At 39.4% G+C, this 19,903-nt stretch overlaps 1 protein-coding gene across 4 annotated transcripts in view; it reads left to right on the forward strand.

Moving 5' to 3' along the window:
* The window catches only part of LOC150089589 (protein slit-like), a 172,283-nt gene that overhangs the window by 90,955 nt on the left and 61,425 nt on the right, over positions 1-19,903 (forward strand). For all 4 annotated transcript variants that reach the window (XM_090389558.1, XM_090389559.1, XM_090389561.1 and 1 more), the window contains exons 5-12: positions 4,615-4,686; positions 6,553-6,624; positions 9,148-9,219; positions 11,730-11,893; positions 12,671-12,812; positions 15,105-15,176; positions 17,447-17,518; positions 19,514-19,585. In XM_090389558.1, coding sequence (XP_090245684.1) covers positions 4,615-4,686; positions 6,553-6,624; positions 9,148-9,219; positions 11,730-11,893; positions 12,671-12,812; positions 15,105-15,176; positions 17,447-17,518; positions 19,514-19,585 — 738 coding nt within the window. The remainder of the gene's footprint in view (positions 1-4,614; positions 4,687-6,552; positions 6,625-9,147; positions 9,220-11,729; positions 11,894-12,670; positions 12,813-15,104; positions 15,177-17,446; positions 17,519-19,513; positions 19,586-19,903) is intronic.

Below are 19,903 nucleotides of genomic sequence, written 5' to 3' on the forward strand. Positions count from 1 at the left end.
TTAAGGTAACTTTACCAGGAACGCTCCCATCGGGGTGGCTATTGAATTTACAAACAGCAGATGGTACACAGTAGCGTCATAAAGGGCACCGTGGGGCAAATAAGGAGGGGGAGAGGAAGCCAATTGCATTTTGGGGCTGCATTCATCCCATTATATCATTAGCACGTGCTTTCTCAAAAGGGCCGCCGGTTTCTGCCTTTTGCGTTTCTTACAGTCTATTTAATTATCAGATTATCCCATTGAATGTCCGCTTTGTGAAGATTTAACTGCTTTTGATGCTTCTGCTATGGCTTCTCGCTGGATGAATGAAGGCGAGTGGTTGCGTGTTAAGATGAGAGCGTGTTCAGGACTTGTAGATAATTCTGGAATACGTGTGGTGGCCTCTTTCAATAAGCTGGCCTTCCTACACAAAGTTTTCGATAAAAGGTGTCTTAAAGAGGCCTGTGTGCTTTGGTTGATCGGCAACATTTTAGACGCTTGCAACTTCCATTTTAATATTATGGAGAAGCAGAAAGGAATTTTGTCATCTGCAGGGACAGGGGAAGGAACACTTCGATTTAGTAACACTGTGGCAAAGACGCCAATATATATGGACAGCTCCTTAATATCTTCTTTGTAAAATTGCTTCTTGGTAAACAACAACGCGTGTATTGTACACGCGCTGGGTGTTCCAGTCTCTGATGATCATGGGGCTGCCACTGATTGATCCTTTCGTGGATTACGGTTTGGGAGGGGGAAGGAACGGTAGCGCTTTTAATGCACAGTTCGTGGTTTCTTGCTGTGATCGGCATTCTCCGCCCAATTACTGAGTTGTAATTCATCACCCGTCATGTGACCGACCATTTCATCACCGTTGTTCCAGCCATATCCCCCCCCTCCCTTTCCACTTCCTTCTCCCACCCATCTCCTCGGTCCCGGTCTCCTTAATTGCGCACCCACGGGCGAGGTATGGCACGTTAACAGTCGCTAATAGCAACATCCCTGTGGTAGGCAAGGGCTGGGTTGCCGTGGAGAGAACAAAGGTAAGACGCTGCACGTGCCATTTACAGAGAACTTCTGAGACAACATACGGGCTTCTTTACTATTCAGGCGTACTGTCGACTCCCGGGGTAACTCCCTGGATCGTTGTTTGTTGCGGGAAAATATCTGATTGTGATCGAGATTACATCAAATCTTATCATCCAACGCTGTTATTTTATACATGTTTTGGTAATAGTAGTCAGCACAAAGTCCCACTCGAGTAAGGACCTCAAGGGTTGTGATAATTTATTGGAGTCATTTCTGCAAATAACATCCTATAATGAAGGGGACAGATTTTGAAGATTTAGTAACGCTGTGGCTAAGACGCCAATATGGACAGTTCCTTAATATCTTCTTTGTAAAATTGCTTCTTGGTAAACAACAACCCGTGTATTGTACACGCGCTGGGTGTTCCAGTCTCTGATGATCATGGGGCTGCCACTGATTGATCCTTTCGTGGATTACGGTTTGGGAGGGGATCTTTCACTAGTTTTTGGACTCGCGGTTTCCAGCAGTCCAGAACTTAGTCACGTTCAAGTCATAGGTTTTTGAACTGGATTCCGCAGAACCAGAGTTTTCTGTGAGAACATTTTAATACGGATTAAAAAATATCCAAGATTCAGAATTCGAACTATTTTTTTCATGCGTAATTTTCGCTAGTTATCCGATGAAGTCTATTGAATGATCCCTTCCCCTCCATCCAACGTTCACAGATATCGGCAACACATATTTCTCTGTGGTTCACTATTATTTCTTTCGTGGGAGCGTGTTTTCAGGGATAATGCTCGGGTGTTATAGGTCTTACTAGACTTCGGCTTATTTTCAGTTGATTTTGAATTTAGGAATCCATTTTCTAACAGTGCTGTCGATTATTGCGAATTCACTACCATCAATAAAATTTTTTGCAACGTACTTTACTTATTTCCCCTCGAATTTTAATAAAAATTCAAATGCAACGCTTATCTGACAACTTAATATTCAACCAGCATTTTTGTAATGTACTTTACTTTGAATTATATTCATTCCTCCACAATCAACGACGAAACTAATGGCGATTCGACAAACTCAATAAACAGGGAAAAAAATGTCAACAACTAACTGTTAAATGGCAGTGCAACTTGCATGACGTAATAAAACTGCGAAAGTGGGGTAATGGCTTACTGTTCTCTCATTTGCTACAGGGAATGAGAATATTACTCCTAAATTGCACTTCGCATGTTTGTAAGGGTTCGAAGTTCTTTTTAATTAACTTCGAGGCAGTTTATTATTATTACTGTATGTTAATTTAGGGTATGAGCAGTGCGGATTTGAGCATAAACGAGATAAGAGGCCGATTGTGGCCCTAGAACTTATGTAGCGCCTCCCTCCACCCGAAATTGTTATACCTAAGCCACAAAACCAAGCTTCTCAACATTGAAATTTTCATTCGAAAGAACGAGTCAATCGAGAGTACTTCATTAAAAAAAAATAATAATAAATAAATAAAAATACTTCTCGCGTTTTAAGCGGGTGGGTGTATATTTGAGTGACGTGTAAGGAGGGTTGTTTACTTGTAATGTGCAAGGATGTATACGCCACTTAAGATAAATTGTACCCTTCTTAAGACAAATTGTTCTTTCTCACTGCAGATCGATTTCTCACTGTGATTTCAGCGAACAAAAAATGCGAGTTCAGTTGGGACAGATTTGTTATAAATTGAGAGAGTGTAAAGAATGTGAACCAGTTTGTTTAATTTAATGAACTGCTCCAAAACTTACTAAGTTCGGTTGTTAACCGAGCGAAGTAAGACTTCATTTCGGCGCGTGTAATTTGTAAGCGGGGTGTACCGAGCCGCTCCTTCGGGCTGCGCCGTGTCAACGATGATTTAGACTCGCCAATCCGAAAACTAACAAACAAACAAGATCGGCCATTAATCTCGGTGTGCGCGGGGCTAACTGCGTGTATGTCTTTGAGGGCGCTTTAAAGTCGGTGGAGGAAACTTGGAAAGGGTCCAGATTACGGAGATATCTCCGATACATCACGATTACTGAAGACGATGGGAAAAAAGTGCGGCGTTGGAGGCAAGAACCCCATTTTCGCAGCTCGCATTAATCATCGTCGTCATACACAAACTTACTTGACTAAATAAGTTTGAAGGGGTGCTTCGCCAGCCTATCACGACCTCGGAACAAACGACACACGCGTGTGGCCCCTTCTCCTCCCCCCCAAACGTTATAGTAGCTCCGAGCGATGCGGATCACTCTTTTTGTGTCTTCGGAGGTGCCTTCGCATCGCCGTGTTTGGGAAAGTTTGAAAGATAAAGTTATAGATTCCTCAGGAACTTCTTGGCTCCCGTCCAGATTGGAGACGCTGTACGGATGGATGTCCGAGCTGTGCCGTGGCGGATGATAACTGGGAGCGTTCACCTCGGGAACAGAAATGCGTCCGAGTGCGAGGAATGTTTTAAGTATGACAAACGTAAGAAGTAAATTACCTGGCTGCTTTATTACACGTGAAACGCTGAATTCCTCCCTCGTCATTCGTCTTGCTGCGCCGAGACTCGCTCCTTAATATTGCGAACGCCGGCCGCAAGAATTTCCTAAATGTGGTCTTTCTTTCTTTTCTTGGCTGCATTCAAATTCCATTTTAGCTTTATGAAGTGCCGGTTTATTTTTGGGTTTCCATTACACAGTTCCTGATGAGCACTTTGGACTTTCGTTTCCAAACGGGTTAGTAGAGTTCTGCTGTAATTTCTTACATATCACATCGAGAGAGAGAGAGAGAGAGAGAGATTACTTGACGTATGTAGTCTAAAGCTTATAGGTCAGATAGGTGGATTTCACTGAAATATTTCTTTGTGAGTATAATAGCTTAATATTTCGACTACCTATATTTATTCACAATATCTCTCTCTGTCTCTCTCTCACACACACACACGCATTTCCTGTTCTCCCTTATTTCATTTTTCTCTCCTTTTATTTCTCTCTCATTTCTTTCTTTTTCTCTCTTCTTTCATTTTTCTTTATTTCTCTCTTTTTCTATCCTATTTCATTTTATCTCCTTTATTTCTCTCTCATTTCTTTCTTTTCTCTCTCCTTTTATTTTCCCCTCATTTCTGTTTTTCTCTCCTTTATTTCTCGTTCTTTCTTTCTTTTTCTCTCTCATTTCTTTCATTTTTTTCTCCACCTTCTCATTTTTTCTTTTGTCTTTTTCTGTTTTATTTCTCTCTTTCTTTCTTTTCCTCTATCATTTCTCTCTCTCTCTTTGCTTTTCTTTCTCTCTTTCACTGTTTCATTTATTTATTTCTCTCTCTGTTATCTTTCTCTCTGTCTCTCTTTCCCTCCTCCATTCTTTGTGAAGATACCCATCTCCAGTCATTTTATTATTCATAGAATTTGTGTGTGTGTGATTATAGTGTAAAACCTTCAACCAATAATTATAATTATTATAAAAGAAGGAGATGCAATGACACGAATGAACGGTGCCCTAACTGTCAACCGAAAGAGCGCTTTCTCTTTCTAACGAATGTACCTTCTAATAAAATTTGAAGCATGTGATAAACTGTCAACTCGTCACGTGGTTTCGTGGCAAGTAATTATTTTCTTTTATTTACAGAGACCTCAGTAACAACCGGCTGACTGTGATTGGTAGGAAGACCCTGCGTGGAGCACCCCTGCTGAAGAATCTGTAAGTTGTTGATGATGTGTTTCGGGCCGCTAACAACTACCTGGGATTGTGGAGAACGCCAATTGGGAGGGGTTGTGTTGACTTAGCTGAAATCCTAGCAACGGTGTACATCCGGTTGGCTGCGAATCCCTCGTGGCCAATTACCTGGGTTAATTGCTGTAATTGATGCTATTGTATTTGGCTTCGGATAACGGAACCCATCCGGCCAGCACGAGGAGAGGCGTTCCAACAAATGTTTAATGGCACCGTGCGGTAGAACACTGCCCAATGTCCTCTGGGACTGCTGAAGGTTTCCGTGCTCGGGCCACGATCTTAAAGAGCTGTTCCTTCGAGGAAATTTTCGCCCGGAACAAAGTTTTCCTTAATCACGAATTTTCCGATATCTAATTTCATTTAATTATTATTAATCATTGTCATTGCTTGCCAGCTATTATTTTTATTTAATATCCAGTTTTAATTATGCGATCACGTGCTCTTTGACAACGTCGTTATCGTGGTGTATCTTGTAATAGACATCACCCGTGTAATTATGGTTTGCAATGGAGGATCATTAGTGGACACTGATTTTGTGGGAGAAAGATGCGGTTTGGAACCTTTCGCAATAGGAGTTTGGGGAGAGAAGTCACATTTCTCTTCCAGTGTGCTCAAAGTGAACACTTTTCGTACTTTCGAATAAATTTTACTCTGATATGGACAAAGTATGATTACTCTGATGCCAGGCGAACTTTGAACTATTTCTTGTCTTCAGAATCAGAAGGGCTTAAGACAATTTTCTACTGGTACCCCTTGAAAATGTTATTGGTTGAATAGTTCTTTAATCTCATTGATAGAGAGGAGAAGGCCACAGTTGAACTAGTGTTTAGCATACTTTCACCAGACTATTGATTGCTGAGCGTTATGTCCGAATGGTGTTACTGTATTTTTCTTTCAGTTATGATCTAGTTGGTCCCCGATCTTGGGAGTAAGATTTGCTATCTCTCTGACGGATCAAATTCCACCTCCCACAAAAAAAGGATGTAAGGATCATATACGTGTTTCATTACTCTTCCCAACGTGGTTCTTGGATTGAATGAGCAATTGTTAGTTGATGATTCAATTAATCAAAATACCAACTTTGTGAACGAACTTCGTATATCTGGAAACTACTGGAGGTTGGCAGTGAAGGGGCGGAACTGCATACGCCAAAGAGCAACGAATACCAAAGACACAAATAACTTAGTGATGGTAGAGAAATATGTTTTGGCAATGTGTAATAATCTAAATTAAAGTCTAGAAAATTACTAGGGTAGTCGTAATTTTTATTATTATAGGATTGAAGGGGTATTTTAATCAGCAGTAGTTCAAATCAAACTTCATACGCTTTCGATCATAGAGAGACTTCCTGCTCTCATTGAAGGCCGAGTACATGGCGCTGAGGTTGCTCAAATGCTCAACTTAGAAACAAAGTTATTTTTCCACTTTTTAAATTGTGTATATCATCACCAGAATAGGTGAATACTTTATACATTTAAAATTCTCTCGGTGGAGATCACCCGTCAGCTGATGACAAGCCTGGACAGCTTCGAAGCAGCTGTCCAGGCGGTGTCTCAGATTTTTAAATGTATAGCGGATTTACCTATTCTAGTGATTCGGTACAATTTTAAAAAAATATTAGGAACTTGGGTATAAACTGTGGATAATGATATTTGTGGAACACGAGTCCAATCCTTAGCGCATAGTACTCAGCGCTCGGTCTTCAGAAGAATGATGAATTCTGCCGCTGTCATTGAGAACAGGAAGTTTCTTCATCATCGAAGTGAACGCGTGAATATTAAGTGGAAATTTTTATTCAAACGTTTTATTTTGCTAATTGGTAATCTCTTGCAGGCAAATGGATAATAATGAAATCACCTGTGTGGACGATGCTGCCATCCGAGGACTTAAAGATATGGAAATACTGTAAGTATCTATTTCTAAATATTACCAAGTAACATATTTATTTGTTAAAAATGAGCGAAAATACATTAATTGAGAATAAGTTAGCTCGGGCGAGGATTTAAATACACGATATACTGGCGCCTCATGCTCTTGGCTACCCCGGCGCTTTTAACCCTTTTATTCCTCGAATGGTAATGCACAGTGCGAGAACTTTTCTTCTATTTACCGAAGAGGTATGAATATTTACTAAGACTAGTAGGCGGTCATCGCTAAGATTTTAAAAGGTGGTGAAATTGATTCAAATCCTGGCAATCAAAATGTATAACCGAATCTTGATACTTCTATTAATATATAGAAGAAGAACTTTTTATTGCATACAAAAGACACACGCGATACACAATACCCTTCACAGCTACAAGCCAGGGGTATGTAAAAGGTCACAATGGCTATATAAAAGAAGACTTCAGAACTCGTCCTTTTGGTTCATGCGTAGAATTCTAATCGAAGTTCTGCGCACCTGTGTTCATCCGCCATATGCAATGGGTTGGGAGCACCCTGGCCACTTGATCTAATAGATACTAATGCAATCGATCACTATAAATGTAAATAATCTGTTGTGGCTTCATTACATCAGACGTTTTGTCCCACGGGCTGTTTCGGTGAACTTAAATTTGCTGTCAGTATCAGTTGGCTGTGAGGTTATATATTATCTGAAGAATGATTTACTTCCCAGCATGGTTCTTGGATTGAATGAGCAATTGTTAGTTGATGGCCTCGAGGCTCTGGCAGAAAACATTTTCCGTTTACAAATGAAGTTATTATCTTCCCTTCCCCTCTCTGGCTCTTGGAGGTAAATGACGTCATCACAACTTCAGATTATTGGACTCTCGGCCAGATTTAATTCTAATACTGTTGGATTCAGTTATGGGAATACTTTCTATAAGTCATCATTACCTTCATTAAATGCAATCCACGTTCATTGTCTTCCAAGAAGTCGAATTGCGTCATGACTGGATGGACGTTTTCTGCGATTTTCTTTTTCTTTTTCCAAGCAGTGAGTTGTACTCTCTCAAGCGGAATCAAACTAATTCAATGTTTATTTTTTCCCAATTAGGAATTTCCAGATTTTCTCCCTTGACGAGAAAACAACTGATCTTTAGAACACGCTCAAGTTTCAGATGCAGTACGCTAGAATTAGGCCAGTCTGAGTGGCCTAATTCTAATCTAATTCAGCCTCCTCTCAGTCCTCTTTGATTATAGTAAAAACTATATAGGACCTAATATTTTCAGAATTTTGGTCTTGGAATTATTTGTATCCAAATAATTGGATACAAATATGAGCGTTTTGGCTCCAGGGGTGGGCAGAAGGGGAATATGCCCCTCCTTAACCCTAAATTTTTTTTGAACGCCTCCTGCTTTCTAAAAAAAACTTACTAGTCGCCATGCCCCCTCCCCCCCTTACGATGACAACTGGACTTGGTCTCCATGCGCCCACCCCCCCCCCGTTACGATGATACCTGGATACGCCACTGTTTGGCTCGACTCATCAGTTTTTCTAAAGGCCTATAAAAGGAAGATATAACCATTTCTTTAGTCATCCTTAAGCTTTCCATTTATATTTGATCTTACACACCTTCCATATATGTTTTTATATGCTTTTTTTTTTCTGGAACTCTCCACTTTTTCCTGATGTATTGCCATGCAGTTCAGAAAACCAAAAGAACTTCAATAATCAAGAATCGATGTTTCAGGCGATATCAAGGAACCGAACAAAATTATTTAGAAATAGATGGTACTTCGGCAATGCTACCGTGGCAATACCACTACTTTTGATCTCCTCCTCTGATCCCGTCTGTGTTCACCCACCAACCGAACCATAAAAACCTTAATGAACCCACTTATAAAAAGTTCCAGCAGCTGATCGCCGCCAATATTTCACTCGGCTTCTTCGATTTCGTTTGTCAGTTTGAGGTCCTCTTCTTGGCCTTCTGATTTCGCAACGCCGTGCTCACTTGCTCGATGTTCACGGAAATGCTCGCTGGTTGCAGGTCACGGGCACCAGATAACATCTTTTTAGACGTGCGGGTTCTGAACTATCGGTGTGCCTCACAGCTGGGAGTCCCTCCGACACTCCGATGCAACTTCGCGTTTATCCGCTCCACCTGCAGCGTTTCTTTATTTTTTTGGCGCAACTTGTTTAGACAGTTCGCGTCACTTCCACCGTCTGACCTCCGCCCACCAGTGGAGGGTCGATGCCGAGCCATACTCCACCAGTGGCAGCACAATTTGATAGGTGCATTGTTTTCGAGAGAGAGAGAGAGAGAACACTGATATTGCTCTTTGGGTAACGTTGTGAAATCAGTATTTTTTTTATAATAATATTTATAATAATACAATCTTTTTTTATAATACATTAAATTCTTTTGTTAAAAGAATTTAATGTTACCATTTAGGCAGAATTATTAGTATTCAAACGTCAAGTTAGATCAAATAAACTTTTTGCTGTGTTTTTATTTATTTTATTATTTTTTTTCCTCTCCACAGGACCTTAAATAAAAACAATATCACAACTCTTGGGAAAGACCTGTTTGAAAATATGAAGAAGCTACGTGTCTTGTAAGTGTCATGTCTGTCGCTATATTTTCATTTTAAATAATACTTGTTTATTCTATGGAAGCGTTCCTTTCGACGAGTGGTTAGGAACTGATGGAAAGTGTATTCTTAAATTCCTGCTTCGCTTTTTTGTTTAGATAATGAAATATAATAAAAAAACAATAAATATAAGTATAAGGAATACTTAAAATATATTAATAATTATTATATTTAGCAAAAGAAAATGTACACGTTTGCTTAAGACGCAGCACTTGGGATGGGGGGAGCAAATCTTTACCTCAGATTGGTAGCCCGCTTCTCTGCAAAGCAGTCACGGTCTGTTTCCAAGGTGAGGAACATTCTAACAATTTTCGAAGGGCACGTCCTCTCAAGGTTCTTAATCCTGTTCCTGGTGCTGCAATGACGTTGGACTGTGACGACCGAGTTTGCTGGTGGTCGGTTAGCAGAGGACAATCTCGGCGAGACAAAGTTTTTATTCTTCCAGTGAAGAGCTTCGACACGAGAGAAATCTTGAGTTCGATGACGGCGAGTTCCTAAAGAATACGATTTAGATTGGCTTGAGATGGGCTTCCCAAAGTAACAGTTCGGCCGCCTCAGAATCCAGCATTCAACGGAGAGGAATCCCAGGAATTGACGTCTGTGGTAGATGCCCAAACTGGAAAGCATAGAGGGTTACTGGAGAGTACATCTTATTGCATTGCGCGTTACGTGCTTGCAATTTGGCATCTCTGTGTTAGATCCTGTGGCCCGGGTTTTTTTTTTTTTTTTTTTTGCATCCGCAAAATGAGGGACTAAGTTTAGTTTCATACCATACCTAGATTCTTGTTTTGTTCGTATACTCTCTGAACAGAATTCCCTTTGCCCTTTTAAGTTCAAAAATAATGACCGTATTTGGTCTTTTCACACATTTCAGCGATCTTGTTCGTGCTAGGGGGGGGGGACCAATGTTGTTGAGATATATGTTTGTCTTCGAGATGCTTTAGGCATCCTTGGAAATCAACCGGGCATTTAGATTGTCACCAGAGGATTGGCCATCTTATTGTGGTCTGCATAGAAAAGGGTTATCACAGCAGCGAATAGACAAGAAGAAAGAAAAATTAGTTTCCTCCACCCTGAAACTCCTCCGTTCACTTGCCTGTTAACTATATTTTCAAAAATAAAACTTTTATAAAACTGTCTTTTCCTGAGTTACTTGTTTGCCGTTTTATTAAGAGAGCTTCAGTTCTCTGAAGAAAGATTGCCTGGTCAGATAGACAGTAATCATGGGGTGTTTTTAGCAGGATGCCTAGAGAGATAGCGTTTTTCAAAGCCTGATGGTAAAACTGAAATACATCTATTTCACGCCACTATTCAGTGAGCGTCGTATTCGGTCAAAGATCTCAAGAAGGTTGATGGTGATTGTGAATCTTCCCTTAAGTGTTGAAGCCGCGAATTTAAGAGCGCTTTTTCGAAAATTTTCGAGGTGTGAGAAATTATTGATGTAGACCCATTATAGGCCGATGTATCTCGAAATTCTGGCGTGGGCATTTTTAGGCTCAGGTTTTGTGAAGTAAAGTTTCACATTGGCGTCACGTTACCGGTTTGCAGGACGTTGTTGAATGCTTGAAAGAGCAGGTCAATGATATGAGTCTACAGATCTTGAGGGTACATAGGAGCAACCTATCGGGCCTCAAAGTAGCTTGTTTGGGAGGAGATCAGGCTTGCCAGGGTAAATATGGAGTTGTGAAGGCAAAAAAAAATTTCTGGCGTGGGGGACTTTAATAGTCAAAGCATAAATCAGTATATTAATAGGCAATTTGAATATTAAAAATACAAGTTTCATCTAAAGATTTGAAAACTTCCCCTGTCGTGGCAAACGTGAATGAGTTTAACTCCTGGGATAATGTTCATGGACATGGCACATACTGAGTTTGATCGACCCTGTTCGCTGTCCAAAATATGCACAACTCATTGTTAACTCTTACGCTGGTATATTGGCTGCAATAAATTAGTTATGATAAAGTTGTAACCGATGATACAATGTTGAATGATGGCCGCGCATCTTCAATGAAACTGCAGTCCTCATTATAATTCTTTTAGCGAAGTAAAAATAGTTTACCTTAAGTAAGGTATGTTCCTTGAGTCCACTACAAACCTCGATCCATTAGTACAATTTAAGTATCTAATTTACATATTATTGGCTTAGCGTTTACATTAAAACAGCCGGATACTTTCACCTTGAATTCACTCCTCTTGAAATCCTATTGTGTTTAAGATAACAGGAAGTCCGTTAATAAACGAGCTAATTCTGTATTAAAAATAAATAAGCATCAAATTAACAAATAATAAGTGTGCTATTACTTTCACGTTTCTCTTTCTGACTTTATACATAAAGGTCAAGGTCTTCACCGTGCCTGGAAGTTTCTTTGTCTCTAACGGGAATTTTGAGTATCGCATATGAAATTCAATTCATGTTAATATTAGCGGTGGAATATTTCTTTTTAATTATTGCTGTTTTCTCATTTTTCTGTTAGACGAATATCAGACAACCCATTCACCTGCGATTGTCATCTGTCTTGGTTGGCAGGATGGCTTCGACGGAATCCACGCCTTGGTTTGTTCTCAAAGTGCACGCTGCCCTTCTACTTGAGGAATAAAGCCATTGCTGAGCTGCACGATTTTGACTTCCGTTGTAACGGTGAGTAACGCCTTGCTGGAGGCGGAATTACATTGAACAAACTTCTTAAAACTTTTCTTAGTCTTTGTTATTATTTTCCCTTTCTTAAGTTGAAGGCGTAGTGCAGTAACTTTCTTGAAGATGTTCCTAAAGGTCATCTTTCGGGGAGTAAAAAAATAAATGCTTTCACGTAAAATCATTGAAGTACATGCAATAAGAAAGATTAGTTTTTAATTTTAAGTTAAAACAGAACAGAAAACCAACGAACCAGTTTCTTTCGCCAGTTCTTCATCTACGTTTACCAACGCCATCACTGGAGACTTCCGTGTTTGCCTCCATATTTCAGCACACGGATGGCTGCAAGTGTCAACTTGTTATGTACTAATGACGCTACGCTGTCGTTGCAGTACACATTTGCCGTAGCCCGTTGACAGACGGGCCAGCACGACTCCGTGATTAAAAAACTCCGCTATTAATCCGACCACTGACAGGAGCGTGACAGCCGGAAGAAGCTGCTCCTCTCAGCGCTAACAGGGATGGCGGAACGCGGTCCAAGGATGTTGATCCCTGCGTCCGATTTCTCCGGTCACATGGAAACGCGAAACTGAGCTGAGGACCCCTTCAGATGTTGATATTGCTTGTCGTAACATTTCACTCCTTTTTAATTCGTGCGGAAAAATGTTCTCTTTGGCACGAATTTTTGTTTTTTTTTTTTTTTTTGAAGATTTCTACATATTTCTTTGCTTTCTTACACTTGTATTACGCAGTAACTTTTAACCTATCCTTGGGTTCCTTTAGGCGTGGAAGAGACTCCCCAGACAGGATGCACGACAGAACCCATGTGCCCTCATCCGTGTTCGTGTTATGATGGTGTTGTGGACTGTCGGGACAAGGGACTCAGTCGAATACCTGACCACATCCCAGAGACTGCGGCCGAATTGTTAGTATTGTCCTTCCTTCGTAAGTATTGAAGTCATTTGCATATCCGTGTACCATTTCTTCAGGTTGGTATCGCAATAATTAAGGTGATTTGCATATAAAATAACTGTTATAAAGTTTTGAAATATTTCCAAGAGCAAAAACTGAAAATAAATTGACCAGTTAGACATGTGGATTTCTTGAAATTAAGTTGGGTTTTTTTTTGTTAATAAAAACATCGTCAGGTGGCGTTATAGCACTTATCATTTAAAAAAATAATAATAATAATCGCTAGTTCATATTAGGTCATTATTTTCAAATTAACTCTCTCGAAACCTCAAACTTCCTTGCGTTACCAATGGTTGTCCCCCAAATTCAAGAGAGTTGTTGCTGGAACATGCCAGGTGGCGTTATACCACATATCGTGTGACCCACGATACTCATAATAATATGCTTGGACCAAAATTTACTATGTTTACTCAACTGCAGGACCATCGCTCTAAGTGCAAGACGAGCAAATGATCCTGCGTTTCATACCCGTTAAGTTTCATAACGCCACCAGATGGCATTGTTTTTAATTCTCACAGAAACACGCCCATGGTCTATACAAACAGTTTGTGCAGTAGCATGTCGTGTTTCTGTGAGAATTAAAAATATTATCGCAGACTGATCTGCACTTCTTTGAGTTTTAAATGTTGCAAAACTTTACAGGTGGTAATTATGAATCCATGTGGTTCGAATCCTTTAAATCCACTAATCTAATTAATTTCAGTTGTACTCGTCAGATGGCAGCACCTGTGTACCAACGAGGAATACTCGGCCCTTTTAAAATGATATTGACATTCCTTCTCAGCTATTGACACGTTATGTCATAGCTATCGATAGGTACATGAGGTTGCCGCGCTACAGCTTATCTCATGTTGAAATCTCAACTATACAAGATCCTCCCGTTGAGGTGGCGTCACGCATACCTTACCACCAGGGCATAGCTGCTAGTAAATACCATGGTAATTAGCTAAAGGTCAAGTACCCTTCTTTCTGTTCCATCCCTGTGACCTTGATGAAAGCAGTCATGAACCCACATGAGTTGCAGATGGATGCTCTGATGGCGAGTGTTTGCCGTTATATGTGTTGGAAGGTTTGATAACTGCATCCCCTGAAGGTACCTCATACGACTTAATCAGCTAATGGTGGAGTTAGTTTCTCTTACCTGAATGTCTTGCAATATCCTGAATCTGTGTATTGGATCTGGGCAAACTCTTGTCACCATTTCTTAAACCGGAACATCTCATTGAAAAAAAATTTCATGCTTTTGGGGCATGTGCTAATCAAAACGCCCATATGGGTCTCCCTTGCATTTCTGTTTCCTAGGTTTTGGGGTGGCCGAAAGCATCAATAACAATTAACAATATTTCGCCAATAATTAATCACCTTTTTGCATATTCTTCCATGGTAACTAGTGGAATGTCTGCAGGATTTTTCAAGAAACAGTCATGCACTGCAGACAGTGCCCCTCTAGGTCAGTGGGTAATCAAGGAGGCCCACGTCTCTAGAGGAGTGAGAGGATTGAGGATCTCAAAGTTGAATGTTGCAACCATGAATTTTATTCAATGCCTGTAGAAATAGGTTAAGAAAACATGTTCTATGTGAATGCGCCTTGTATAATACTGCTGTTCTGATTGTCAAGTGTTATTTGAATTTTTTTCCAATGTATGAGGTACTTGTATTGATGCGTTACATCAATCAGAACTAAAGTTTACTTTTAGCCTTGTTTGAAGTTTTTCTGAAGTCAAAGAAAGACTGATCTATATAAAAAAAAAAAAAAATTATCATGAGATTAATACTATCACAAATTAAATAAATATATATATATATATTTGGCATAAAATACACTAAAATTAACCCAATTTTACATTAAAGAGAAAATCAGTGTTGCATAGTGTTATTTAAGAGTCTTCCACTAACTTCTTAGCCATTATATCTGTAAACTGGAAGTTGGATGGTCATGTATTTTGATTTTTAAGCAATTTCTTTAAAACATAAATAAATAGAATTTTACTCATTTGTTTTTCTCATCTATGACTAACAGTATTCTAAGAGTGCCACTCTGTATTTGCCACTTATCGCCAACAATTATTGAAATGACGAGTATATAAAAATAAATAGGTCGGGCTGCTGCCACGGTGAAATTCGACTCTAAGATCGTGTTACTAACTCAATCTCTATGAGCTTTTAAACTATCCTGTTACGCTGTAATCTCCTTGACAAGTTGCCCCCTCTTTCTTAACGATGGCTGTTTTTTCTCTCCATTTAGAAGGCTGGAGCAGAACCAGATCCGAGAAGTTCCCAGTAAAGCATTTGCCTCGTTCAAACGTCTGCGACGGATGTAAGTTGAGTTCCTGTCTCTTTAGCGTTCTATTGATAGATGAGATATCGATCTACACGTTAAGCAATGGTTTCCAAATGTGGGTGGTCGGGGATGAGGGTTGTGCGGGAGAGAGCGCCATGTGGTGGATTACCTCTCGCCCAATAACAAATGGCACGTGGTCTCGTCTATCAGAAGCTTCGTTCATTTGGGCATTGATGTAAACGGACTATGACAATTGTTAAATGGCGTGTTAACAGATCTTTACCTGTATTTGATGGCCAGAGAGTGAATGACTGCTGCTCTGAAGCGATTCTGTGAAAAACGCAAATCCGGCACATTCACATCCGGTGTCTTTGGTGTACAGTTGCCTGGTTTCAGGGAGTCAGCATCACCTTGTGGCATGTTCAGTTATCAATCACCAGCACCTCGCGTTACGAGTCCCCGACAGTGTGGTGCCAGATAAAGCACTCCACATAAGGACAGCTCCAGAGCATTCTTGATTTTGTTTACCCATTGGCATTGTTCAGTAATGTTTGGCTCTTTCTATTGTGAAACCACACCATAAATAGTACAGTAGGCTCCTGATTATCTGGGGATGGATGAGAAATAAATTCGCACCCGTAAAATGAAAGAAATACTCAGAAATGTAATCGTATTTAAATACTGTATATTTATAAACTGCATATATATACAGTTTATAAATATAAATGTGTTTATGTACTATAATTTGTGTTTATATACTGTATTCATATTTATAAAAGTTACTGTAGCTTGAGAAGATTTGATAATAAAGTTTAATATCTAACTATTACTTTTTGAAATAAAGGAGGTTGTTTTCTTTTCTTGGTTTGCTTTTCTGCGAGTGATATTGCGTAAAATTTGTGGAGAAGAATATTATAGTAGCAGAAAGCAAAGGTTGGGAGTGCAGTTCCTAAGAAATTCAAGGATCTGGTATACGGGAATATTACAAAATGAAAAAAAAAAAAGAAGAAAAAATCTATAAGGTATTTCTTTTTGTTATCCAGCTCTCAGACTTCTTTGGGTCGTAGAGAGATTTCTGTTAATCCACACTGGAATAATCGAGATCCTACTGTATTTCCAAAATCCCATTTTTATCGAAAAACCTACACCTCTGAAGATTAACGCTCTATTTTTTTAAACTCCAGTTCCAAGATAAAAATAAAGCCCATAATAGTTTATCTTCCTCATTTTGGAACCAAGCCTTTTCCACATGCTGTTAAAGAACATCTTAGTTACTGCGCTAGCCACGATGGCTGCTTAATGAGGCATTGTGGACAAGTCCATGTGAAGTTTTATGTTTTCAGGAAAAGCGTAAATCTGAGATTTATAAAAACTTGAACAGTGAAGCAGAAAAAGGATTTGATCATTCTTTAAATTTTGAAGTAATTTTTAATTTTAAAATTTCTAATGGTTTTTATTTCAACTTTGGAATAATTAATGATTCTATGGTTGATCCAAAATCCGTTATACAATAAAGTTTAAAGTGTTTCGAAATGGTCCTTCATTATTTTGTCTACACGATTACCTCCCCCTCGCATATCCCCCTTGGTGAACAGTGCAATGAATAAAAGATTCTTTATTTGCTGTTGTGATCTGTCGAATAGATGAGATGTGGGGTTCACTCGGATCGTGACTTGAAGAGTTCGAGTGATAACGCGGACTAGCAGAGGGCAGACCAAGTCTTCTAACTGCGTTTAGTCACTCCCAGTAATTATGTTTATAACATATCAATAATTAATCTCCTTGGCCATCAAGATATTTCTATAAGATTCCTCGCGTATCTTAGGAATTGTGCAAATAAAGGGATTGAGTAATTGGTTACAAGCCGTCTGTTCCTTTAATCCACGCTTGCAACCTGGAGAAAATAACAAATATAATAATTCAGAGTAATCATCGAAGATTTAATACAGTACATTCGTATAACTAGTTCAGCATCCAAGTGCGATGCGAGCCCTTAGGAGATGTCACGTCTTGATGACAGCTGCGTTGTGGATCGCATTGGGCTAACACATTGCTGTTTTGAATTTCAAACAATATCCTGTTGCCGTTTGCCAAAATTGAACTGAGTTCGGGTTGTTTGTAATAAGATTATCTATCTTTATTATGTAAGCAAACATAAGTGAAATAAAAAGTATCTTCTTAGAATATTTGCATTGGATACACGTTTGAACACGTTCAAGCTTGAATCCACTGTGATTTCCCTTTAATAAATAAAAATAAATAATTAGAACCATCTTGTGTTGGTGATACGCTATTTTCCTTTACAGAGACCTCAGCAACAACGAGATCACGCAAATATATGGGGACGCCTTCAGTGGATTAAAAGTTCTAACGTCACTGTAAGCATTGCTGTATGAGTACTTTTTAAACGTTGATCGTCTATTGCATTTTAGCAAATAATTTATAGTACTTCCTTTTAGAATTTGTCTGTAAAAACTCTGTTCAATTCAGGAAGTAATAAAACAGAGCAAAATTATTACAATTGGGCCATTTGAGAGAGAGATAATACCTTGACAGTGGTGTCTGTTTTGGCCAGAGTCCAAGAAATGTAAAGTGCTTTGAATGGTTAAGGGTGAGGGGTGTGGCTCTTCTATCTAACAAGCAGGGTTAGTGAATTTGCGTTTTTCTTTTATAATGTGTAGATCTATCAGTTGACATAATTATTTCTGTGTTTTGATGTAACTTAAATAATAACATAAACGTGTTCGTTTTATTAAGGTATTCTCTTGAGTGTTGTTGCAGACCTTCGTTCCATGCAGTGTTTTAGTAAGTGACCATGCTAACGGCAAACACAATAGCAGGTAGTAAAAAATGTCATTTTTTTAAAATACTATCTTATTCTAGCTGCGGCATCCTCATGGGACAAGTTCCAACATCAGCAGTACATTGTGTATAAGTCACGTTTGTTTTAATTACGTTGCCCTAACAAAATATGAGAGAATGTAGTGGTAGTCCATCGTGAAAACGTGTGTAGATGGACTACCACGATGGACTACCACTACATTCTCTCTGGTGTGTGTCCCTGGTGATGTGATTTCCTTCCTGTTCGAGACTGAACTTAAGGTCCGTCTGATTGGTTGGTCCTGAGGTAAAATTCTCAATGGGATTCACCTCTTCCAATTGTGCAGGTCATGACACTACTCCATATCACTGGAGTGTTTTGTATGTAATTTGTGTACAACTCGACGCTGAGAAGTGTGGTATTATTGCCTTGGAACAGTGCATCGCTGTACGGGTACAATGTGAGCATTGTGAGATGGAGTTAGCCAGCAAAGATGTCCAGATATACTTTCCAGGTGACAGGGCCTCCAAAGTAGTGAAGATACATGTTGTACCACGAAAACACTTCCTGCAGGAGGACACCAGCAACGACCCGCATAGAGAGAGCTGGATGCTTTATCAGTCCATTGCTTTGTATATTGCTTCCACCGAATCCTCGCTCGTCCATAAATATTAAATGATATGAACCCTCTTACCACATTACATATGTCCACTATTCCACTGAAAATTTCACCGTTGACGACGTTGCAGTAAATGAGAGGCTTAAAAATGGCAATATAACTAAATGCTCATTGTCCTGACCTCCTATTTGCTTGAGGAAATGGGTTTTGTTCGCAATGCTGCCTTCATTTTCGCATAATGGTTAGTCAGTTAGTCATCTATAGTACCAGCCATAAAGTATCTTCTTCTAGCTGTGCTTTTTATTCTTTTTGCTGGTTTTGTCGCACAAAAGCCACTGATTGAAAACCCTAAACTCTGTATCGATACAAGGATCAGCTCTGTTAATGCCTGCAATAATGATGATCCGCTGCCATTGAAGCTATAGTTATGACTCGTGAGGTTGTCAATGTCTCATTCTATTTCCTATAGTACACCTTAAATGACCTAGAAGAAGAGATGCAGAAAGGCACTGCTTCTCTTCTTATTGGTCGGTCATAGCACGTAACTAGTTATGTCAGTTAACTACGACAGGAGTCCTGCAGATATGGAAACTCTGGATTCTATAATAAATTAGTAGGGCAATGCACTCGAATTATTTTTAAATAGTTTGTGAAATTACTGTACTTGTGGAAGAAAACAGATATTTCTATAGTCATCTCGCCGCTCATCGTGTAATTTATAATTACAGTTTCGTTGAAATATTTTTACTAACTGAATATTTTATTTTCTTAAGTGTTCGTGTTAATCGAGTAAATCCTCCATTAACAAACTGTTCTCTTCAGTACTGGCTCACTCCGAATACTGATGACTAAAATATATTCATTCTTGATTGAATCTTTAAATATTTCATTGTTTATGTCGAAATTAATAGAATTTTCTTCTTCTCAATCCAGGGTGCTGTATGGAAACAAGATCACAGACCTTCCTGCTGGTGTTTTCAAAGGCCTGACCTCTCTCCAGCTACTGTAAGTACCTCCACGCCCGGATGACTAATTTACAACGACGAATATATAAATTATAACTGAGACTCTGAGAATTCACTTTAGGTAATAACCGGGCACATTTCATTACCTTCAGTATTTTTGTAATGCACTTAACATGGGCCACACAAACGTGGAAGCTCCAGGTGACCTCACGGGCAAATAAAGACGTGAATAATGTATTTATAAGGTGGATATTTCTTTGTGACTGGGATTGAATAGCGGCGGTATGCATGGTTGTTTTTCCATAGTTGGGTACGCGAGCATCGTTAATAATTTAGATCACGAACGTCATTCCATGGC

This window comes from Mastigoproctus giganteus, chromosome 2, assembly GCF_048544385.1.
Source record: "Mastigoproctus giganteus isolate SK-2022 chromosome 2, ASM4854438v1, whole genome shotgun sequence".
Classification (NCBI taxonomy): Eukaryota; Metazoa; Arthropoda; class Arachnida; order Uropygi; family Thelyphonidae; genus Mastigoproctus; species Mastigoproctus giganteus.